This window comes from Scyliorhinus torazame, chromosome 8 (assembly GCF_047496885.1).
Source record: "Scyliorhinus torazame isolate Kashiwa2021f chromosome 8, sScyTor2.1, whole genome shotgun sequence".
In the NCBI taxonomy this organism is placed as follows: Eukaryota; Metazoa; Chordata; class Chondrichthyes; order Carcharhiniformes; family Scyliorhinidae; genus Scyliorhinus; species Scyliorhinus torazame.
In genome coordinates, this window is record NC_092714.1 from 104,434,295 (window position 1) to 104,460,045 (window position 25,751).

The 25,751-nt window shown below is 47.5% G+C and overlaps 1 protein-coding gene across 15 annotated transcripts in view; it reads right to left on the minus strand.

Moving 5' to 3' along the window:
* dmd (dystrophin) overlaps positions 1 to 25,751 on the minus strand; it is a 3,042,490-nt gene that overhangs the window by 1,518,619 nt on the left and 1,498,120 nt on the right. For all 15 annotated transcript variants that reach the window (XM_072513983.1, XM_072513987.1, XM_072513978.1 and 12 more), the window contains one exon: positions 14,586 to 14,765. In XM_072513983.1, coding sequence (XP_072370084.1) covers positions 14,586 to 14,765 — 180 coding nt within the window. The remainder of the gene's footprint in view (positions 1 to 14,585; positions 14,766 to 25,751) is intronic.

The following is a 25,751-nucleotide window of genomic DNA, read 5'->3' on the forward strand; positions in this document are numbered from 1 at the left end:
GGTGTGTCGATGAGGGTAGTGCAGTTGATGTAAGTATATATCCAGCAAAGCCTTTGATAAGGTCCCACATGGGAGAATGATAAAGAAGGTAAAAGGACATGGGATCCAGGGTAACATGACAAGTTGAATCCAAAATTGGCTTAATGATAGGATACAGAGAATGGTGGTAGAAGACTGTTTGTGTGACTGGAGGCCATTGTCTAGTGGCGTACCACATGCATCAGTGCTGGATCCCTTATTGTTTGTGATAAATATAAATGATACAGAAAAAAATGTGGAGGGGATGATAAGTAAGTTTGAAGATGTCACGAAGATTGGCCGAGTGGTTGACAGTGAAGAAGGAGGTCTTGGATTATAGGAGGAGATAGATGGATTGGTCAGATGGACAAATAAGTAGAAGATGGAATTTAACCTTGAAAAACATTTCCCTAAGGAAATGAAGAAGCTCAGAGAGATTTTGGGGTATTTCTCCACAAATCACTGAAGGTGGCAGGATAGGTTAATAGTGTAGTTAAGAGGGTAGATGGGGCACTTGCCTTTGTCAGTCATGGCATAAATTAAAAGAGCAGGGAGGTTAGGTTTGAGGTGTACAGGACTTTGGCGAGGCCACAGCTGGAGTAGTGTTCAGTTTTGGTCACCACACTTGTTTTGGGTCATGGTTTAGAAAACGTCAAAGCATACCATGGAGTTCATCTGACCTACAACTGTTTATCGATTTTGGTTACGAGGCACAAGGGCCTGTCTTTCAGGTGTTATTCAACTGAGGCCTTCAGCACTTTTACTCAAAAACAAGCTTTACTCTACGAATTTAGTTAACATTTGTATAAACACACAGAGTAAGCATTTTTATCAATTACCAACATAAATACCCCACACAGCTACAGTAATCTATGTATCACCCTTAAAAATTCCCTCCTTTAGCTGTTCCAATTTAATAACAAGATCCCATAAACCGGAAAACTTGGTATGGATGCCCCTGTTTCCTTTCCAAAACAGCAAGTTTCAATTTCTTCCAGAAAACAGTTAATTATTTTCAAGTTATCAAGTAGTCTGGAAACAGCTTTAAAAATGTAGATAGAGAAAAAACCTTCTTTCAACCTGTGCAGAACAAACCCAGTTCAAACTCAAAGCCACAGCCAACTCCCAACTTAAAAACAAAAGCTAAAAACCCAGCTCCACAGCCCAGCTCCACCCACACAATGACATCACTGAAGCCATGTGATAAGACAAAAACATTTCTCAAAGGGACATTCCCATGACATACTAAAGGGGGTGCAGACGAGATTCACCAGGATGTTGCCGAGGTGAAGCATTTTAGCAATGAAGAGAGACTGGATAAGCTTGGTTTGTTTTCTTTGGAACAGAGAACGTTGAGGGGGACCTGATTGAGGTGTATAAGGTTATAAAGGGCATGGACAGGGTGGATATAAAGTAGCTGTTCCCATTAGGTGAAAGGTCAATAACATGAGAGCATAATTTTAAGGTAAAAAGGAGGAAGGGTTTTTTCACCCAGAGGGTGGTGGAAATCTGGAATGCACTGCATGGGAGGGTAGTTGAGACAGGAAGTCTCACTATATTTAAAAAGTACTTGGATAGGCACCTGAAGTTCACAACATTCAAGGCTATGGGCCAAGTGCTGGTAAGTGGGATTAGTGTGGATTAGAGTCGTTTTTTTTGTCAGTGTAGATTTGATGGGCTGAAGGGCCTCTTCTGCACTGTATGATTCTAAGATAAAGTTTATCAGACTAAAACCTGGAATGGCAGGCTGCCGTTTGAGAAAAGGTTCGACAGGCTTGGCTTGTATCGACTGGAGTTTCGAAGTAAGAGGCGACTTGACTGAAACATACAAGATTCTGTGAAGTCTTGATAGAAAAGGTTTAGAGAGGATGTTTCCTCTTGTCGAAGAACCTAGAACTAGGTGCCGCACTTTAAAACTAATGGTGCCCATATAAGATCCAGATTAGGAGAATTTTTTTCTCTCTGAGGGACATGAGTCTCTGAAACTCTCTTCCTCAAAGGTAGTGGAAGTGGTGTCTTAGAACATTTTAAGGCAGAGCCGGATTGCTTTTTGATAAAGGGGTAAAAAGTTATAGAGTCATAATCATAAGATCCCTACAGTGCAGACGGTGGCCATTTGGCCCATCGGATCTGCACTGGCCCTTGTTCCGATAGAGTACCCTACCTAAGCCCGATCCCCGCACCTATCCCCGTAACCCCACCTAACGTTTGGGCAATATTAGCATGGCCAATTCATCTAACCTGCACATCTTTGGACTGTAGGAGGAAACTAGAACACCTGGAGGAAAGTATGCAAACACGGGGAGAAAGTCAAACTCCACACAGACAGTCACCCAAGGTCGGAATCGAAAATGGGTCCCTGCCGCTGTGAGGCAGCAGTCGAAAGTGAGAATGTGGAGGTATGGTTTCAACCTGATCAGCCAAGATGATCAGAGCAGGCTTGAGGGACCGAGTTACCTACTCCTGCTCCTAATTCGTATGTTCAGACTTTTGCCATGTTGAGACGATGATGCATTAAATTAAGACCAAAGGAATAACAAGACAGAGAAGAAAAAAAATCAAGGACTTTGCGGCAGGTCGAAGAGCTAGCTTTCAATGCAGTATAATATGTGACACTGGAGGAGGGATTTTATTCAATAAGAACAAAGAACATACAGTGCAGAAGGAGGCCATTTGGCCCATAGAGTCTGCACGACCCATTTAAGCCCTCACTTCCACCCTATCCCCGTAATCCAATAACCCCATCTAACCTTTTTCTTTTGGACACTAAGGGCAATTTAGCATGGTCAATCCACCTAACCTGCACGTCTTTGGACTGTGGGAGGAAACTGGAGCACCCGGAGGAAACCCATGCAGACATGGGGAGAACGTGCAGACTAACAGACAGTGACCCAGCGGGGAATCAAACCTGGGACCCTGGCGCTGTGAAGCCACAGTCCTATCCACTTGTGCTACCATGCTAAGACGAAAGAATCTGCCACCAAAAATCCTGCTTATAACCTACCCCAATTGTTTTGAAACTTGTGTGTGTTTCGAACCCTCTGTAAATATATCAATATGCTCCTGAGGATGTCATTTTCTTAAAGTATAAATTTAGTGTACCCAATTCATTTTTTCCAATTAAGGGGCAATTTAGCGTGGCCAATCCACCTAGCCTGCACATCTTTGGGTTGTGGGGGCGAAACCCACGCAAACACGGGGAGAATGTGCAAACTCTACACGGACAGTGACCCAGAGCCGGGATCGAACCTGGGACCTCGGTGCCGTGAGGCTGCAGGGCTAACCCACTGCGCCACCGTGCTGCCCTTCCTGAGGATGTCATACCCTGAAATTTCAAAAGAATATACGCATTTATTTTCTACTTCACCAAGTTGTACAGGTCAGGATTTGTTCCCCATGAACCATTTGGGTCATTGAATTCTGGTGAAACACTGTATACCATTTGATGGTCTTTACTACAAGGTAAGCTAGCTTTCCAGAAATATTTTTTGTTGCTAACACATTCTTGAATTGTGCTTTGCTTTCCAGGAACCAGTTAAAACAAAACTCAGCAGGCACCGAGGGGGTGTTTCTCATGAAATGTCTTGGAACATGGGCAAAGTTGTATCAGAGTACATTATTTAATGAGCACAGATGGAGTTCTTGGTTAACCTCAGGTTAGGTCAGGTAGACACCGTACCGAAATGTTAGAATGCTGCAAACAGGAATTGAACGGGTTGTGGCTACAATTGAGAGAGATATCTCAGAGTAAAATCAGGTCAATAAGACAACTGACTTGATGAATCTCCAGGCAAGTTCGATCTGAATAATAAGGGTGGTAAGTGCTGGTTGCATGCCTACTTATTACACATTGTTGGAATAAATTTATAATGCAGCCTATAGGTCATAATCAGGGCTACTAGTTTGTCTAATTATGTTAATTTAAATCAGCTTTTAGTACAGGTCATTCTGCAACTTTGCCCATTGTTTTGTGACCACATTCTGGGTCCTACTGGTGCTTCTGTAATTATACAGTCCATTGAGTAACTGTTGATATACCTGACAATGCTAAAGTTAAACTGTATTTGTTGCTGCAATTTATCTGCTTTAGGTTAGTTGACGGAGACAATGGAGCTCATATACGTCTTGGGTGCTACACCAGAGGAAGGTCACCAAAGGTAAGTGACACTATACTGAATGCCTAATGGTGATTATACACTTAAAGAGATGCATTAGTTCACAGAATTTTACATTATAAACATGCACATCCTAGACTCAAACCCCTATTACAATCTGTCGGAGTCCAAGTGAAACCAGAGTTAATGCCCATCACCTGCACCAATTAAACACAATTAACATCCGACAAACAACCTGCATATCACAGAAACTGCCCAATTAGCTTTTACATTCATTTCAATGGAAAGGAGATTCTTGCACTGTCAATAACAAGCAGTAAACTGCCACATAATTCACCTTCCAGGCAGTAAATTATCGCCAATATATTTACAAAGTTCTCTAAACTGAAATCACTAAGATATTTAGAATCACAGCATCATTAAACTTGCAGTGCAAAAGGAGGCCATTCGGGCCATCGAGTCTGCACCGGCCCTTGGAAAGATCACCCTACTTAAGCCTATGCTTCCACCCTATTCCCGTAACTCAGTAACCTGACCTTAAACTTTTTTTTTAACCCTAAGGAGCAATTTAACATGGCCAATCCACCTAACCTGCCCATCTTTGGATGTGAGAGGAAACCATAGCACTCGGAGGAAACCCAGGCAGACACGGGGAGAAAGTGCAAACTCCACACAGACACTCACCCGAGGCAGGAATTGCACCTGGGACCCTGAAGCTGTGGAGGCAGCAGTGCTAACCACTGTGCCACCGTGCCACCCTTTATTTCCTTTATTTAAAAACTACAAATTTAATGAACAAAATCCAAAATATTCAGTTGTGTGATAATTCTCATGAGCACCACGGTGAATCACTAATCGATCTCCCCATGGGGCTCGTAGAGTACAGGTTCCCACGGTAGCATGTGGGGCCCACCCAGCTGGGACTCACGAGTGAGCCCTTTGAATTCTGCTCCCAGACTCAGACCGGGAGTTCCGATAGTCCCGGGCTGGGACATTTGTGTTGTACATCGCGGCAGTGGCTTTCTGTTTTGTGTCATTTTTGTGTCTCCTACATTGGCGATGAGAATCAAGCACAAGATTCTGGACAGCCTTCCTTGAAACTCCGGTAATGAATGAAGTGCGAAGATAACCTGGAAAGGCCTCGATGCAATCAAAAACACCAGAGACATATGTTGCGTGCTAAGAGGACTGGCCCGGGTATACCAAAAAATGCACTATTCTTTGTGATAATGGCATAGAACACAAGGTAATCCTTCTGATAACTTATGGAGTCTCGACGTTCGGCATCATTAAGAGTTTAACGTATGCGGCAACCCTAAACTCAAATATCTTTAACAGATTGGTAGAGTTAATGGCAAACCACTAGGACCCAAGACCATTGATAATTCTCCAGCGTTACAGGTTTAAGATGGCTGGAAGGACCCCTGGAGAATCCGTGACTGAATTTCTGATCAGGTTCAGGGAACTGGCGCAACACTGAGTATGGGCCATCCCTTCCTAAGATCCTATGGGACCGATTGGTATGCGGGATAAACATTGTTGCGATACAGAGAAAGCTACTAGCAGGACCTACCCTAGACCTTAAAGGGCTATAGAACTGTGCTGACCCTGGAGAATGCAGAGAAAGGAGCCCAGGAACTTGAAGGGTCAATTGATGGTAGTGGTTTCGGTGCAGGGCGACCTCCATATAGAAAGACCAGTTTTGCCATCAAGAACACTCACGTGCCCCACCAACTCACTCAGTTCGCCACTCAGTCACGACACTTGAGAATATGGATGGACGGCTGAGAAATCCCAGAATGTTTGGAGAAGCTTCCCCAGAGGATTTCAGGCAAGTCGCAAGGCTTCTGTACCTGTAGCCGAAGGACACGCACAAGGCGAGACTGCCAGAATCGACAGTACATGTGCCACCCAGGCTTGAAGCCAAACCCACCTCAGGCCCAGTCCTTCCTAATCCACCAGCTCAAACAGAAAGAAATGATACAGTTAAACTGTAGCACAACCCCCAAGATTTCCCCAATTAAAATCAAACTCCAGGATTTCAGGTGGCGGCATGGAGGTGGAAGTTGCACGTTGGGCGGCTCCTGCTCAAGGCTCTGGTTTTTGGAGTTTAATCCCCAGTTCCAGGGGTAATTTTTGGATAAGCTAATGCAGGAAGACATAAGAAAGGAGGAAATGTCGAACACCGAGAAAAAGCTGCTGGGAAGAAGGGGGCGAGCAAAAGTTCACCGTCGGGTAAACTGGTCAGCCTGGTAGCAGGAAAAATGGCGAAGGGTGGGTTGCTTGGGGGGAGTCTCACAGTCGAGACTTTGACCAAGGTAATGGCTGGAGAGTTTGACAGGCAGTTTGCCAAGTACTTGGAGGTGATGCGGAAGGAGATGATGGCAGCAATGAAGGAGTTGGTGGAGGAGGCGATGGCTCCAGTGAAGGCAGCAGTGTTGAAGACGTCGGCCAAGGTAAGGGAGGAAGGAGAGAAAGTGAAGGGGGTGGAGTAACCTCTGTCGCAACATAGTGACCACTTCACCTCGATGGGTAAGGAGCTGCAGAGGGTGGTTGAGGCCAACAAAGGACTCAGAGCCAAGGTGGATGACCTGGAGAACAGCTCAAGGTGGCAGAATTTACAAATTGTGGGCCTGCCTGAGGGGATGGAGGGCCTGAGGCCAACTGAGTACTTCACGAGACGATTGTGGAGTTTTTGAGGCAGGGGGAAGAACCCTACCAGTATGAACTGGACAGGGCTCAGCGGTCGCTCAGACCTGAGCCAAAGACAAACGAGCAGCCAAGGGCGGTCATAGTTTATTTCCAGAGATTCCATGTCAAAGAGAAGGTCCTGAGTTGGGCAAAACAAAGTGCAATGGGAAGGAGTGGGTATTCATATATATCAGGACTTAACTGTGGAGCTGACGAGAAGTCGCGTGGCCTTTGGTCGGGTGAAAGCAGCACTGTACAATAATGGTGTGATGATCAGCATCGTTCACCCAGTGAAGCTGATGGTGATCTATAACTCAAGGGACTTCTACTTTGAGACTGTGGAGGCGGCGGAGGCGTTCGTGAAGGCCGAAGGGCTGGGATTAAAATGAGAGATGGGACTGGAGGTTGGTTCTCGACTGAGGGAAGGGGGATGAAATGCTATATACAGCCTCATTTCTTCTTTCTTGGTTCAGGATATTCATTTGTTTTGCATGTTGGAGGGGAACAGTTAGGGGTTTGTTTTTTGGGCTGGTTAGTGGAGAAGGGTGGTGGACCCTCTGCTATGGGTTCCTTTGGGCAGGAGAATATTGAACTTTTTGTTATGGTGGTTTACATGGGCGCGGTTGTTTGCACTGGTTTTGTTTGTTTGTCTTTCTTTTCAGGGACTGGGTTATGGGCGAGGCGTTTGGGAAAAAGGGGTCCTGGGCAGGGGCCTCCACACCAGCAAGCAAAGGTTGGCTAGTGAAAGGGAATGTAGTGGGGGGAGGGGCTGGGGTTGTTGGAACCTGGTCGAAAAGGTTTTGATGGGCCTGGGGGGTATGAAAGGTGGTAGAATGGGATCGATACTGGGAGAATTGTTTGCAAGAGGAAATGCATTGGGGCGGGGAGGGGGCTGGAGGGATTCAATTACAACAAAGGGACGGACGGGTCAGGCCCAATGGGCAGGGCCTGATGATGATGGCTGATAGAAAGGGCGGGGGAGAAGTTATGGGAGACCCCTGGTCAGATTAGTAATGTGGAACATGAGGAGGTTGGATGAACTGGTGAAGAGGTCGAGGGTGTTTGCGTATTTAAAGAACATAAAGGCCGACGTGGTGATACTGCAGGAGACCCATTTGAGGGTGAAGGATTAGGTGAGGCTCAGGAAGGGCTGGGTGAGTCAGGTTTTCCATTCAGGGTTTGATAGCAGAGCTTGGGGGGGGTAGGAGTTGGGAGGGGGGGATGTTGGGGGGGGGGGGGGTTAGGGGTATTGGTGGACAAGAGGGTGAGGTTTCAGATGGAGGTGGTGGCGGACCAGGGGAGTAGGTACATGATCGTGCCAGGGGCGTAAGAGGGGAGGTTGATGGCACTGATGAGCGTATATGACCCCAACAGGGATGATGCAGGGTTTGCAAAGAGGATGCTGGGTGCCATCCTGCATTTGGACATCCACGAGTTAATAGTAGGGGGGTTTTGGAATATAGTGCAAGAGCCAAGGATGGACAGGTCTCAGCCTCGCTCGCTGACCCAGTCGGGGGTGGGGGGGGGGACATAGTGCAGAAGGAGGGCATTCGGCCCATCGAGTCTGCACCGACCCACTTAAGCCCTCACTTTCACCCCATCCCCATAACCCAATAACCCCCCCGAACCTTTTTGGTCACTAAAGGCAATTTATCATGGCCAATCCACCTAACCTGCACATCTTTGGACTGTGGGAGGAAACCGGAGCACCCGGAGGAAACCCACGCAGATACGAGGAGAATGTGCAGACTCCACACAGACAGTGGCCCAGCAGGGAATCGAACCTGGGACCCTGGCGCTGTGAAGCCACAGTGCTATTCACTTGTGCTACCGTGCTGCCCTTATAGGCGAAGGCGCTGGCTGGGTTCATGAGAGAGATGGGCGGAGTGGACCCGTGGAGGTTCCTGCACCAATGGGAACGGGAATATTCGTTTTTCTCCCCGGTACATAAAGTGTACTCAAGAGAAGATGTTTTTACGGCGGGGAAGGCGTTATTGGCCAGAGCCAAATAGTCGGAATATTCAGCGATAGTGATTTCGGACCATAAGCTGCATTGGGTGGATGCGGTTCTGGAGAAGGGAGTGGCCTAGAGGCCGGGGTTGAAAATGGATGTGTGGCTGTTAGGGGACCAGAGATTTTGCGATAAGATTGGGAAGGTGATCGAGGAATATGTAGGATTTAATTGCACAGGAGAGGTTTCGCAGTCGGTGGTTTGGATGGCTCTGAAGGGGAAGATGATTTTGTTTAAGGCTAAGGTGGACAACAAAGAGAATGTGGAGTGCTGAAATTTGATAGAGGAGATGTGGGAGATGGATAGGAGGTAAGCGGGGTACCCAGGGCCCAGCCCTTTTGGCCAGGAAGAAGGAGCTTCAGGCAAAGTTTGACGGGTTGTCCACAGGGAAAGCGGTGCGCCAGTTGTGAAGGGCAAGGGGTGCAGTCTATGAACATGGGGAAAAGGCGGCGCGTATGTTGACCAGGTGTGGGATAAGATGGGGAAGCTAGTGGTGGCCCCAGAGCAGATCAATAAGGTTTTTGAGGAGGACTATGAGACGTTGTATTGGTCTGAGCCTTTGGGAGAGGAGCGAGAGATAGCGAGTAGCTGGACGGGTTGGAGTACCCGAGGTTGGGGGAGGAGGACAAGGCAGGGCTGGAGGGGCCGGTGCGGGAGCAGGAGGTAAATAAGGCAATTGGGAGGATGCAGTCAGGGAAGGCAGTGGGACCGGATGGGTTCCCGGTGGAACATTAAAAGAAGTTTATATGGACAAGGTGGCACCGCTGATGGTGGGAATGTTTGAGGAGGCGATAGGTAGGGGGGTTCTTGTCACAGACTGCTGGGGCAGGCTTCAATTTCCCTGCTGTTAAAGAAGGATATTTTATGGTGTCCCAGCCGGGAGTGGGGGCAGGGGGCGAGGGGAGCTGCCATTTAGTATGGCGGCAACCCACTTTTGGTACTTGGGGCTGTATATGGTGCAGGATTGGGCTCAGAAGGTATAATTTTACTAGTTTGGGGGGAGGGTGAAGGCCGATTTGGCAAGGTTGCACAACCTCCCTCTGTCATTGGCGTGCCGAGTGCAGACAGTCAAAATAAAGGTTTTACCGCGATTTCTGTTCCTATTTCAGTGCCTGCCGGTTTTTCTCCTGAAATCTTTCTTCAAGGAGGTGGACAAGTTGGTCATCTCGTTTATTGGGGGTGGTAAGGTGGCTAGGATTAGGAGGGAGGTCTCCCAGAAAGGGCGACAGGCGGGGAGGGCTAGGCCTCCCAAACTTACTATGCTATTACGGGGCGGCGAATGCGGAGAAGGTGTGGGGCTGGGTTGGGGGGAGGTCCCGATGGGTGAAGAGAGAGGAGGGCGAGGTTGAGGGCACTGGCAATGATGCCGCTCTTGATGGCTCCGGGTAAATATTCGGGGAGTCCGGTGGTGGTGGGCACTGTGAAGATCTGGAGGCAGTTTCAATAGCACTTTAAGCTGGGGGCCAGGTCGGGGGTGGGGGGGGGGGGGGGGGGGTTGCTGATTAGGGGGAATTATGGGTTCTAGCCAGGGAGGATAGATGCGAGGTTTTGTAGATGGGAGGAGAGGGGCATTAAGGGAATGAAAGATCTGTTTCTTGGGGGATGATTTGCGAGCTTGGAGGAGCTGGGAGAGAAGTACAGGTTGGCGCAGGGGAAAGGATTTAGGTACCTGCAGGTTTGAGATTTTTCAAGGAAGGTTTTCCCATCCTTCCCAATTAAGTCGGCCTCCTCGCTGTTGGAGGCGGTACTGTTGACGGGGGGGGGGGGGGTGTTGGAGAAGGTGGTGGTATATGCGAGTTATGGGAGGATTCTGGAGGTGGATAGGGTGTCCATGGAGGGGGTTAAGGTGAAATGGGAGGAAGAGCTGGGGGGGGGGGGTGATGGAAGAGGGATTGTTCTGTGAGGTGCTGCGAAGGGTGAACGCCTCAACCTCGTGCGCAAGGTTGAGGCTGATACAATTGAACGTTGTGTATCGGGCACACAAAATCAAGGATGAGCTGGCTGTTTGAGGGGGTAGAGATGTCTGTGAGCAGTGTGGGAGAGGTCCTACAAACCATGTTCATATGTTTGGGACCTGCCCAAAGCTGGAAATGTATTGGAGGGAGGTATTTAGCACTAGGTCCTCCAGAAGCCATTTTTGGTAGTCGGACCGGCCTGAGTTGCAGGCAGGTGCGGGCGTAGACGTTTTAGTTTTGCCTCGCCGATCGCGCGTAGACGGATCCTGCGGGAATAGAGGTCAGCTCCTCTGTCCTGTGCCTCAGCATGGCGGGGGGGACCTGCTGGAGTTTTTGATCCTGAAGAAGGTGATGTTTGAGCTGAAGGGGGGCAAAGGAGGGGTTCTACGATTCATGGGGTTTGTTTATTCTTCACTTTTGGGAGTTGGTTGCCGTTGAATGCAAAGGGGGGAGGGGGGCGGAGGCAGGTGCGGCTTGTTTGATGCTTGATTTTCGTTTCTGATTTACGAATTGATATTTTAGATTTTACATTGTTGGGGTTGTTTTGTTGTTTTCTTTTTTTCGTGTAGCGAAAATTATGAAAAAATGGCAAATAAAAATACTTTAAAAAAATCTAACTCCAGGTCCAAGGCCATTCCCTGTAAAGGAAGTGGAGAGAGGAGCTGCCAACTCCATTATTGGAAAACAGACTTACAGGCGTCTCTGAACGGGCATCGTGCCTCAAGGCCTGCAAAGCTCCAGAGCCAGATTGGCCTGATATACGTGGGAACCCTTACTGATTGGAGGAACCAGCGTGACCCTTGTTATCCATGGGCAGAAGACGGTCTGATTCCCTCGGATGGTCATACGAGGACCATGATCTAATCTTCTGGCAAAGATTGGCTTCAACAGATCCGTTTGGACTGGTGGCCAATTTTCAAAATGGAACTGGAAGTCGATACGAGGCCATCGGAAAATACCCCAAGGTATTTCAGGAAGGCTTCGGTAAAACCAAGCAAGCAAGGGCAAAAATCTGTGTACACCCCAGTCGTCTCGGTCCCCAAGCCCGACAAGTTGGTCGCAATTGTGGGACTATAAACTAACTGGTAACCGATCTTCCCAACTAGACCAGTACACTATACTACACGTTGATGGCCTCTATGCAAAACTGGCAGGAGGCTGCACTTTTACCATGCTTGATACGACCTACGTGTCCCTCCAGAGCTCGATATGGCATCCAGAAAGTACATAACTATCAATATCCATAAGGGCTGGTATGAATACCGGCATGCGCCATTTTCCAGCACATGATGAAAAATATCCTTCAAGAGCTGCCTAAGGTGGCAGTGTACCTAGATAATGTTTTAATCACAGGAGTTACCGAGAAAGGACATCTGGCAAACCTGGAGGAAGTCCTGCGATGACTCTCCAACTCAGACGTCCGCCGCAAGTGGGAAAAATGCATGTTCCAGATGGGCAAGTGGCATACATCTGGTACTGGGCTTGACACGGACATTGAGCACTTGGTGGAACAGTGCCCTTTGTGCCAAGCGAACCAGAAGCTCCCCCCTTCGGCCTCGCTGCACCCGTGGAAATGGTCAGGGAGATCTTGGGTATGGGTACATGTGGTCTTCACCGGGCCATTCATGGGATCGATGTTCTTAATCTCGGTCGACGCCCATTCTAAGTGGACGGACATACAGCGAATGTCATCTATGACTTCCAACATGACCATAGAGAACCTCTGGCAATCATTTTCCTTTCATGGGGTACACGGAGGCCCTCGTGTCAGACAATGGGACCCTCTTCACCAGTGAAGATTTCCAGACATTTGTGGAGTCAAACGGGATTAAACATATCATCACGGCGCCATGCCATACATCCTCCAAAATCCTAGCCGAACCGGCAGCCCTAACGTCTAAAAACGGCATGAATAAACAGACCACTGGTCCTCCAAGCACCAAATTGACCTGCTTCCTCTTTGATTACAGGAATATGCTGCACACTAAAATGGAAACCACGCCTTTGACTCTGGTCCAGACTGTAGCCAATGGGATGGCCACTTACAACCAGGAACAGAGAAGCTCGCAAAGCATAGCGGGTAAAATGGACAGAGCAAGATTCAGGCAGGCTCAGAGCCTGAAATGTATATTTGCAAGTGAGGAATCCAGACGGTATCGAAACTCCGACCAATTAGCATTTTGATGGACCGATTAGCATTTGATGGCCCATCTCCACCAAGACAAAGGACTGGTACTTGAGTGACCGGTACAGTCCCAGACATTTCGGCACCACTCCCTGTACTAGGGAAGCGTAAACAACAGGGTCAGTGACCGCTTGGGACACGCCCAGCCACCAAGACACCCACCCATTTATTGGTTCGAAATCAAACATAGTGATCAGGGATCACCCAATTAGTGGGGGCCAAACTGAAGGACCACCCAAAAGAGTGCAAAAACCCCCAAGCATAAGAAGAGAGTCCACCATGTGTTCGTCCTCTTTTGGACCTGGCGCCCCGGCAACAACCATCTCCAATCGCAGCACCACCAGAAGCAAGTCCAAGTTCAACGTCCACTACCAGACGGACGAGCCTAGCTGAACAGCAGTTACTTCTCCAGACTCGATAGATCCAGAATCGAACAGGTGCCTGAAGTTAGGTACAGGTTGTCTCAGTCGATAGGTGTAGTTAACAAGTAGTGTTTATGTTGCATGACTAATTGTGTGTGTAAATAAAGTACCCTTGACCTTGAACTAACTAACTGGTGTTTGGCTCTTTGATTGATAGCTGGTTGAACCTTGTGGTGGTATCATTTGATACCTGGCGACTCTGAGCATTAGAATATAGATATCAAAAGAAAGGAGGGCAACCTCACTGATTGCCAAGTTACAGCAGGGCCACAGAAAAGGCAACAAGACTCAGCCCACTGTTTCCCAATCTAGGGGGAAAAGGTGGAGTCAAGAAAAGAAGCCGAGAAAATAAAGTTTGATACCTAAAGGCCCGTCAGGACATTCAAGACAGGAAACATAATCTATATATGGAATTTTGGAGACTGATCTCCTTGGATCCCAGGGGTCACATGTGGAAAAGACTGGCCACGTTTCCTAAAAGGTCTAGACTAAAGAGAAGGCTGTAAGGAAACACGTGGAACACCTTCAGAGCAAGGAAACCGCTCCTGTTGAAATGATTCAGGTCGGGAAGAGGCCCTCAATGCCCTCTGTGCAGGGGCTCAGTGTATAAGAAACCAGAGTGTCATTCTCCTCGAGGACGGAAACTCAAGATCAGAAATAGAGACTGAGACGACTGACCCACAGCAGGAGGTCAGCGTTGAAGAGGAGCGGCCCTTTGATGCTCTGCCCGGAAGCGACAATCTCCTATCCGATTCATACTCGCCGATCCAGCTCCAATAGCGGCTGATCCGAGGCGGTGCACCAAGAAGCAAAGGAGGCCTCATCATCATACCAAAGAGAAAATGCTGGAAAATCTCAGCATGTCTGGCAGCATTTGTAGGGAGAGAAAAGAGCTAACGTTTCAAGTCCAGGTGCCCCTTTGTCAAAGCCTCATCATCATGGTAGTCGGGGGATGTTCTGGACTTGGGGTGGGGAGGGGGGTGGTTGAGAGGTAGGGAAGTGATAACCCTCATGAGGACCACAGGGATCACTAATTGATCTCCCCGTTGGACTCAGAGAGTATGGTGCAAATGAATCTGCATTCCATTCCATCAATCTCTCGCACTATTCTTTGCTGTTCATATGATCATATGTTGCATTCCAAAGACAACTTCTGCATTTCAGAATATGGTATTCAAAGTTACTCACCAGTAGTAGGTTGAACCATTCTTCCGCCCGTGACGTGACTGCTATCCAGTTACAATTTAACAGACTAAGTTTGTCATCCACAACATTGTCACTCTTTCCCAACATGGTCTTCAGACTTTTGCCCGTCTCAGTAATGCTGTTCAGCAGTAGCCGTCTCTTCTCTATATCTTTTTGTGTGGCCTTTAAAAAGAGTATTGCATGTCATTACTGAATATGCGGAAAACCAAAAAAAGCCTAGAATAAATGTTTTTATTGTCACAAGTAGGCATACATTAACACTGCAATGAAGTTATTGTGAAAAGCCCCTCATCACCACATTCCGCAACGCATGCGCAGTGGCCTTCTTCCCCGCGCCGGCCCCGATGCCAAATGGTGCAGGGATCCAGGAGCCAGTGCGGAGGAAAGGAGGCCCCCCGACAGAGAGACCGGCCCGCCGATTGGTGGGCCCCGATCGCGGACCAGGCCACTATGGAGACCCTCCTTGGGGTTGGACCCCCCTCCCCCCCACACAGGTCGCACCCGGACCCTTCAACTCTGAGGTCACACCGGCCCAGAGCATGTTAGAACGGCGCCGGCGGGACTCGGATTTTTTCGGACGGCTGCTCAACCCATCCGGGCTGGAGAATTGCGGCGCCACTGGACTATCGCAACTACGGCCGTTTCGGCGATTCTCCGTGCGGCCCGGCACCATGCGCGCCCGCCCGCCCGTTTTTTTACGGGGGGGGGGGGGGGGGAGAACAGCGTCCTGGCGGCGTGGCGCGATTCGCGCGGCCCTCCCCGCCGATTCTCCGGCCCGGCGGGTGGTCGGAGAATCGCGCCCCTCTTTCCTTCCAAATTGGTAGGATGAGCGAATGGAGTCTTGATGTGGACAAACGCCCACCAGCTTTGAAGACGTCAGCTGGAATACCATTGAGGTTGCAAGCTTTGTTGCATTTCATCCATTTGATTGCTGACTGCTGCTGTCCCATTGATGGTGCCTGACCCATGGATTCAGCCACAGGGCAGAATATCATCAACACTTCCTCAAGCATGAATCCAAAGCGGCAGCTGATACTCTCCAAGCTGTCCCCCAGCCCTATTGTAGGATCCATGAGTCACCAAGGTAATGTAACTGCCAATTTTCACACAGCAAAATCCCATAAGCAGCGGTGAAATAATGACTGGATCATCTATTTCACCAATGTTATTGAGAGAACTACTGGGCTCTTCTTTGAATGATGCCATGGGAACTTATACATTCACCTGAGAGAACAAATGGGGCCTTAGTTTAATGATTTATTTCATAGGCTCAGATTTTGTGTTCAAGTCCCTGGAGCACACTTGAATCTAAAACCATTTGATCCAGATGTAGTAGTGTTTCTAATACCTATATTAGGGAAAAACATTTCTCACATGAAATGTGCTGGCCACCTGTACATATTGTAAAGTAATGTGAATTTGGATCTTAATGAATGTAAAATAATTGTGTTGAGAAGAAAACCATAAATACTGTTTCGCCCAAGAAGAGGCCCTATTTACCCTTCGCAGTGCCTCACTCTATACTCCCCAATTGATCTCCCCTCCCAACTCCGCATCCCATTTCTCCTTGATCTTCACCACCAGCTCACTTCCCTGCTCCCCCAGCCACTTGCATATATCCCCAATTCTTCCCTCCCCTTCCACATATGGAAGCAGCAGTCGCTCCAGCAGGGTATATCCTGATAACCAAGGGAACCCCCTCCAGACCTTTTGTGCAAAGTCCCTAACCTGTAGATACCTGAACTCACTACCCCTCAGCTCTACCTTCTCCCTTAGCTCCTCCAGACTGGCAAATCCTTCCTCCAAATACAAAATCCCTCACCTAGGTCAGCCCCTCCCCTCCACTCCGAGGTACACTATCCATCCCCCCCGGCTCAAACCCATGGTTCTTGCACAGCGGTGTTAGCACCGACATCCCTTCCATCCTAAAATGCCTCCTCAGCTGATCCCATATCTTCACCGTGGACTGCACCACTGGGCTCCCTGAATGCCTACTCGGAGCCATTAGCAACGCTGCTATTACCATAGCCCTCAAACTGGACCCTTTACAAGATTCTTCCTCCATCCTAACCCACTCTACCCCTTCTCCTTCCCACCACCACCACACCTTGTCCACATTCGCACCCGAGTTCGGCAACGCCAACCCCCCCCCTGCTGCCTCTGCCTCTGTAGCAGGGTCCTCCCCATCCTTGGCACCTCTCACCAATACCCTTGACAGGACTTTCCCATCTGCATTTAGCAGCGAGATGGACCTACTGGACCCACACTCAAATCGATCCTTCCCCTTTATCGGGATCATCAAAATCAACATTTGTGCCAGGTAACCGGCAACACCCCCTTCACTGCCACTCCATGAAACATATCCAAAAGGTGGGGGGGCCAACATCGCCGCAAACTGGTTATTGAAATTCCACTGGGAAGCCATGCGGCCCAAATGCCTTATTCGACTGCCTCACACCAATGCATTCCATCACCTCCTTTAGCCCTCGCAGCTCCTGCCTCTTCCCCTCCCCCAACTCTAGGAGGTCCAGCCCATCTAAAAACCAACCCATATCAGCCTCCTCCCCCCACACACCCCATACACAAGGGCTGTCGCCACAGCTGATGGGCCAACATAACTTTTCCCCGGACTACCACTTTCAAAGCCTTCCAAAACGTGGCTGCCGATACCTCCCCATTCTGATTAAGCTCAACATAATTCTTAAATGCCACTGCCACCTTTCCGCAGAATCCCTTATCGGCTAAAAGCCCTGAAACCAACCTCCACCCTGGCCTCTGTGCCTGACCCAAACCCAGTCTCACATCTAAGTTGTGTGGAGCATGGTCCAAAATCACTATTCACTGATATTCCACCCCTTCCACCCCCATCAGCACGCCCGGCTCATCACAAAAAAGTCAATCAGGGAATACACCCTGTACACATGCGAGAAGGAGGAATACTCTCTCTCCCGAGTGCTCAAACTTCCACGGATCCACCATCCCCATGCTCTCCATAAACCATCCTAGCTCTTGCACTATTCTCGTCCTCCACATAACTAAGGGGTCGATCTATCCACCTTCAGCTCGAATACACAACTGAAATCCTTGGCCCTCGTAATCATCGGGTGAGAATCCAAGCCCAGAATCGCCCGATAGCCTCTTCATGAATCTGGCATTGTACCAATTAGGCACATACACATTCACCAACAGCACCAGAGTCCCCACTAGCACTCCATTCACTCTCACAAATATCACACCCCCAGGTCCCGCACTTCCCTAGCCCCAGTAAACCCCACTTTCTTGTTCAACAGTATGACGACCCCTCTCAACTTGGAGTCAAATCCCAAGTGGAACAATTGGCCCACCAACCCCTTCCTCAATCTCTGATCTTACATCCAGAGATGCGTCACCTGCAAGAAAATCACCTCTGCTTCAAACTTTTCAAGTGCGCGAACACCCTGGATGGCGAACAGCCATGTCCAAACTCACCCTCTATGCCTGCGACATCACCTCAACCCCTCCCACATCCCCTCCCCCCTCCATAGCTGCCACGTTGCATCGCCCCTTGTTCCAACCCTCCTTTCCCGTTCCCCTTACCCCCCTGCACCTCCACCCCCTCCCCTCTTTCAATACTGGCAAACCACCACAGCCCCCCCCCACCCATCCCACCTGCATCCTACTGGTTGCTTCTCTCCAAACCTCCACCCACTCAACAAAATATGAGCGACATCACCCCAAAATAGCCCCCATACAGAGCATTCTTGAACCACCCCGCCGCCCCACTCCAGCCCACAACCACCCTTCATGCACTGCACAGAGCAAACCCAACAGAGTGCAATAACAATTAAACATGATACCTCCAACACTGAAGAGCCGCCCCCTCCGAAAAACAACAACAATTTATCTGCCTTGGGCTTGCCGAACCCCAACGTCTCTTGGCCAACTCCACACCAATGTCCTGATAAATCCAGATTTGGTTTCATTCCCAATCGCAATCATGCGGTGCTCTGGCCCACCTCAGAATTGTTTCCTTTCCCTGGAGCTTGTGCATACACACAATCATCGCGCACGGCGGCTCCCTCGCTCTTGGCCTCTGCCTCAGTGATCTATGGATCTGGTCCATCTCCAAGACCTTGTACAGCATCTTCTTGTCCATCAACGTGGCCAGTATCCTCACAACATAGGCGGTTGCATTTGTTCCCTCCACCCCCTCCGGTAGGCCCACAATCCAAAGGTTTTGCCACCAGGGCCTGTTCTCCGAGTCATCCACATTTGCTCGCAGCATCTTACACATGTCACCCAGGATATCAATCTCCGCTTCCAGGGACACAATCTGGTCTGAGACCCTGCTTCTCCACCTCCTGGATCGTCGCCCCCCCCCTGCATCTCCAGGCTCTCCTCCACCCGTTCCAAAATCCTGCGAAGAGGTGCCACTGCCCTCAATTGCCTTTGACCAGTCACTCTGCATCGTTGTTTTCAAATCATTACATGGCCTGAGCCCTCACTCGTTACATGGCCTGAGTCCTTGCTATATCTGTGATTTCTAATTCTGGCATCTTGAGCATCTCTAATTTTCATGACTCCATTATTGGTGGCTTTGCTTTCAGTTGCATAGTCCCTAAGCTCTAGAGTTCTCTCCTTAAATCTCTCTGCCTCTCTATCTCTCTTGGATAGCACATTTAGTGAGTTGGTCATACCGCAGATAAAGGGTAATGAGGGAGATAGGAAATGGGTGACCAACAGGCAGAGGAAGAGCAGGAAGGCAGTGCAGAGGTCCCCTGTGGTCATCTCCCTCCAAAACAGGTATACCATTTTGGATACTGTTGGGGGAGATGGCTCACCAGGGGAAGGTAGCAGTAGCCAGGTTCATGGTACTGTGGCTGGCTCTGCTGCGCAAGAGGGCAGGGAAAGGAGTGGTACAGATATAGTGTAGGGGATTAGATTGTAAGGGGAGTAGACAGGCATTTCTGCGGATGCAAACAAGTTTCCAGGAAGGTATGTTACCTCCCGGGTGCAAGGGTCCTGGATGTCTCAGAGCGGCTGCAGGACATTCTAAAGGGGGAGGGTGAACATCCAGCTGTCGTGGTGCAGATAGGCACCAACGAAATAGGTAAGAAATGGGATGAGGGCCTACATGCTGAATTTAGGGAGTTAGGAGATAAACTAAAAAGTAGGACCTCAAAGGTCGTAATCTCAGGATAGCCACCAATGCCACGTGCTAATCAGAGTAGGAATGATAGGATAGACAGGATGAATGTGTGGCATCAGAGATGGTGCAGGAGGGAGGGATTCAGATTATTGGGACATTGGAACCGGTTCTGGGAGAGATGGGACCATTACAAATCGGACGGTCTACACCTGGGCAGGACTGGAACTAATGTCCTGGGGGGGGGGGGGGGGGGGGATGTTTGCTAGCGCTGTTGGGGAGGATTTAAATTAACATACCAGGGAGAGGGGAACCTATGTAAGAGTCAGAGAAAGAGGGAGCAAGGGCAAAAACAAAAGATAGAAAAAGGAATAAGAAAAGTGATAGGCAAAAAAACCAAGGGCAAAATTCAAACAGGGCAAAAGAGAAAAAACATTGGGAGCAAGACAAAAAATGTGAAAAAGACAAATTTGAAGGCTCTGTGCTTAATGCACGGAGCATTTGCAATAAAATGGATGAACTAATCGTGCAGATAGTGGCTGCAGGGAACTGAATGTCCCATGGTATTCAATATTTAGGAAGGACAGGCATAAAAGAAAAGGTGGTGGCCTGGCACTGCTGGTTAAAGAAGAAATTAATACAATAGTGAGAAAGGATATTAGCTCTGACAATTTGGAGTCTGTATGGGTAGAGTTGAGAAATACCAAGGGGCAAAAAACATTAGTGGGTGTCATATATAGACCCGCAAATTGCAGTGCTGATGTTGGGAAGGCATTAAACAAGAAATTAGAGATGCATGCAATAAGGAAATCATGGGTAATTTTAATCTACACATAGATTGGGCAAATCAAATTATCCACAATGCTGTAGAAGAGTAATTCCTGGAGTGTATACGGGATGGTTTTCTTGACCAATATGTGGAGGAACCAACTAAAGGGCAGGCCATCTTAGACTGGGTGCTGTATAATGAGAAGGGAATCATTGCCAATCTGGCTGTGCGAGACCCCTTGGGGATGAGCAACCATAACATTTTTTATCAAGATGGAAAGTGAAGTAGTTGAGTTGAAGACTAGGGTGCTGAATCTTAATAAAGGAAACTATGAAGATATGAGGCATGAGTCGGCCTTGATAGATTGGGTAGAGTTACTTGAAGGGATGACAATGGCTAAGCACTGGCAAACATTCAATGTATGCATGGAGGAACTGCAGCAACTGGTCATTCCTGTCTGGCACAAAAGCAAAATGGGTAAGAGGGCCAATCCATGGCTTACAAAGGAAATTAGAAATAGTATCCGATCCAAGGAAGAAGCATACAGATTGGCCAAGAAAAGTTATAAGTCTGTGGATTGGGAGCAGTTTAGAATTCAGCAAAGAAGGACCAAGGTACTGATTAAGAAGGGGAAAATGCAGTACGAAAGTAAGCTTGCAGGGAACCATAAAGACTGACACTAAGAGTTTCTATTGTTATGTGAAGAGAAAGAGATTGGTAAAGACAAATGTAGCCCCCCTCCAGACAGAAACAGGGGAATGTATAATAAGGGACAATGAAATGGCTGAGCAATTGAATACATACTTTGGTTCTGTCTTCACAAAAGAGGACAGAAATCAGGGGCGTCATTCTCCGCCGGCGGGAGTCTCCGTTTTGCCGGCGCCCGGTGGTTTCCCGAGGGCGTGGGGCTGCCCCACAATGGGAAACCCCATTGACCGGCCGGTGTTACGGAGACTCCCGCCGGCCGGTCGGGGCAGAAATGTGGCGGGGCGGGTAGGAGAATTTCGCCCCAGATATCAGAAATGTTGGAGAATGGAAGGTTTAATGAGCAGGAAGAACTGAGAGAGATCAATATTAGTAAAGAAATGGTGCTGGGAAAATTGATGGGATTGAAGGCAGATAAATCCCCAGGGCCTGACAATCTGCATCCTAGAGTGCTTAAGGAGGTTGCTCTGGAAATAGTGGATGCATTGGTGGTCACCTTCCGGGATTTTATAGACTCTGGAACAGTCCCTGCAGATTGGAGGGTGGCTAATGTCACTCCAATATTCAAAAAGGGAGGTAGAGAGAAAACAGAGAATTATAGACTAGTAAGCCTAACATCAGTCGTGGGGAAAATCCAACCAAATGATCTGTACAGGTTGGGCGAGTGGACAAATCAATGGCAGATGCAGTATAATTTGGATAAGTGTGAGGTTATTCACTTTGGAAGCAAAAACAGGAAGGCGGATTACTACCTGAACGGTTGTAAATTGGGAGAGGGGAGTGTGCAGCGGGACCTGGGTGTCCTTGTGCATCAGTCGCTGAAGGTAAGCGTGCAGGTGCAGCAGGAGGTAAAGAAGGCCAATGGTATGTTGGCCTTCATTGTGAGAACTTTTGAGTACAGGAGCAGAGATGCGTTGTTGTAATTATACAGGGCCTTGGTGAGGCCACACTTAGAATATTTCACTGGGCAGGCGCAGCCGGAGAATCTGTTTCTCTCACCACAGATGTTGTCATGACCTTTTGAATATTTCCTGCATTTTTTGATTTTATTTGAGATTTTTAGCACCTCCAATAGTCTACTTTTTGATTATTGTCAGCTCATTGGTGTCACATCAAATGCAATGCCGTTAGATACAGAGATACATAGAACATACAGTGCAGAAGGAGGCCATTCGGCCCATCGAGTCTGCACCGACCCACTTAAGCCCTCACTTCCACCCTATCCCAATAACCCCTCCTAATCTTTTTGGACATTAAGGGCAATGCAGCATGGCCAATCCACCAAACCTGCACATCTTTGGACTGTGGGAGGAAACCGGAGCACTCGGAGGAAATCCACACAGACACGGGGAGAACGTGCAGACTCCGCACGACAGTGACCCAGCGGGGAATCGAACCTGGGCCCCCTGGCACTGTGAAGCCACAGTGCTAGCCACGTGTGCTACTGTGCTGCCCATTAATTTTGAGAGTTTTGCAGTGTAAAGAAAAAGTGGATGAATGGGACAAGTAGGTGGTCCACCAAGATTTTTGCCCCACTCAAGTGACCCGCAGTTGAAAGAATTTGAGATTGAGTTCAGCTGAAAGAATATAACATGCATACTCCTCAACCTAATTACATTTTATTTTTCATGAAAATATAAATTTCTATTTTGAGGTGTTAAATGTCCTGCTATAGGAATACAAATTATTATTGTTAGCTTATCTAATACCTCCATGGTACCTCCATTATTATTAATAAGTGAATGTACTTATTTGCAGATGAAAAGATAGGACATCCAAAGATTTTCTTGGTAACTCAACAATATTCCCCCACCTGCAACTGTAATGGATTTTAGTGTAGTTCTCCTCTGCACAGCTGTTCAATGTCTGACATTCTAGACGGTCCCTTTTTGTCACACTATAAACAAGAATTACGCAGACACATATCAGCAAACCGGTGGTTACCAGGAAACGAAGAGTGACAGTTATAAATGTGCTAAGCTCTCCTGAAAATTTCTGCGCCTCTGTTCTTCTGAGGCTGTTAGCCATCAAACAGAAAATATATTTTTTGACCCAGAATATCTCAGAAGATTATTCTTTAGATCATAAGGTGGAACATTTGCATAGTAATTTGAATATCTGTACCTGGTTCAGCCAATTTATATAACAATTTTCCTTCATATTACAGTTATATTAAAATTTAATTAAAGCTTGAATCAACTGGCCGGGCAACTGTCAAAATGGGTAGCATAGAGCCATCACTTGCTGCTTCGCCCTTTTACCAAGAATGGCAATGTTATCTTTCTGTAACAGTAAAGTACCACTCTTTTATGACTGCTTCTTTGGAAGTTATTATGCCTTCCTTCAGGTTCCCCTGACCAATTCATGGCCCATCACAATGATACCCTAAACTCTCTGCAACACTTGCCAGCAATCACAAGCATTGTTTCACATTTCAGCACAATTTCTGATGCTTTTCGTGAAGAAAAGCAAGTGGGTCTCTGTCTTGGCATGTGCAATTTCATCAAGTTGCTTTGCTAATCCTGCATTGAAAATGAAACAGAAATCATGACGAATGGGGCAAATGACTTATTTAGCTCTGAAAGGAAAACTATTTATTCAATTTAAAGGAGACCATTTTCTTGGCGAGCGAGAAGAATGGCATAATATTGGCATTGGATTGAATTTGTTTATGGTCACGTGTACCGAGGTACAGTGAAAAGTATTTTTCTGCGAGCAGCTCAGCAGATCATTAAGTACATGGGAAGAAAAGGGAATAAAAGAAAATACATAATAGGGCGACACAAGGTATACAATGTAAATACATAAGTACCGGCATCGGATGAAGCATACAGGGTGTAGTGTTAATGAGGTCAGTCCATAAAAGGGTCATTTAGGAGTCAGGTGACAGCGGGGAAGAAGCTGTTTTTGAGTCTGTTTGTGCGTGTTCTCAGACTTCTGTATCTCCTGCCCGTTGGAAGAAGTTGGAAGAGTGAGTAAGCCGGGTGGGAGGTGTCTTTGATTATGCTGCCCGCTTTCCCCAGGCAGCAGGAGGTGTAAATGGAGTCAATGGATGGGAGGCAGGTTCGAGTGATGGACTGGACGGTGTTCACGACTCTCTGAAGTTTCTTGCAGTCCTGGGCCGAGCAGTTGCCATACCAGGCTGTGATGCAGCCAGATAGGATGCTTTCTATGGTGCATCTGTAAAAGTTGGTAAGGGTTAATGTGGACATGCCGAATTTCCTTAGTCTCCTGAGGAAATATAGGCGCTGTTGTGCTTGCTTGGTGGTAGTGTCGATGTGGGTGGACTAGGACAGATTTTTGGAGATGTGCACCCCTAGGAATTTGAAACTGCTAACCATCTCTACCTCGGCCCCGTTGATGCTGACAGGGGTGTGTACAGTACTTTGCTTCCTGAAGTCAATGACCAGCTCTTTAGTTTTGCTGGCACTGAGGGAGAGATTGTTGTCGCTGCACCACGCCACTAGGTTCTCTATCTCCCTCCTGTATTCTGACTCGTCGTTATTCGAGATCCGGCCCACTATGGTCATATCCTCAGCAAACTTGTAGATGGAGTTGGAACCAAATTTTGCCAAGCAGTTAGAAAATATGCACCTCAACATTTTCTGATGACATGAGAAGTATCTCATCACCATAATGTTTGTTTTTCTGATGGAAACACAGACCCTTTAACAAGATTTGGACAAGAAACTAGTTTTTTAAAGCAGTAATTACTACGTAGACTAGGATTTGAAGAGTCTGTGGAATTGAGTTGTGAGAGAGCTGAAAGAATACAACATGCATATTCTCCAAACTTAATTGCATTTTATTTTTCATTAAAATGTAATTTTCTATTTTCAACTTCACAGCTTCAATCATCCCCTCATCCAAACTATTCATTTTATCATCCTAATTGGCAGAGATTGTTTTCCTTTTGGAAATGGATAAATGCAAAACTAAATTGTTCTGCTTTCAAGAAAGATTCGAAGAAACAATCTTGTGTCAACTCAGCGGATCAAAAGCAGAACGATTCAAATGATTCGCATTTGAGTTTCATATAGCTTCTATCACTTGGCTTTTCTTGTTGATTCTGACTTGGGCGGAATTAGTTGTTTAGTGAAAAGCCCTTGTATGCTACTTTTACATTTTCAATGTGTTAGTTGTCCTTCTGCTTGCAATATACCTCTATTCTTTAAAACGTCTCAATGTTTTAGGAGTTATAATGATCGATTTTGAGAACTCCAGTCTGGTGCAGATTCATGAGGGCACAAGAGTAACAGCCCTTCTCCACTCCACTTCCAATTCTACTACTGGCCATGACTGCAACTGTATTATCACCAATGGGTTATTTACTGGAATACACTATCCTCTATAATCTGTTTAAATCTTAAAAGCAAAGTATGAAAATGTTATAACATAAACACTGACATAAGGAGCTAATCAAAATTCCAATCTATATGGACTGATTCTATCCAAATGTATTGCCAAATTGGTTTTGTCGGCCAGTATCAACAGCAGAGACATGGTGTTGATATATCAATAGTCCTGATCCAGCAAGCAACCCTTCACA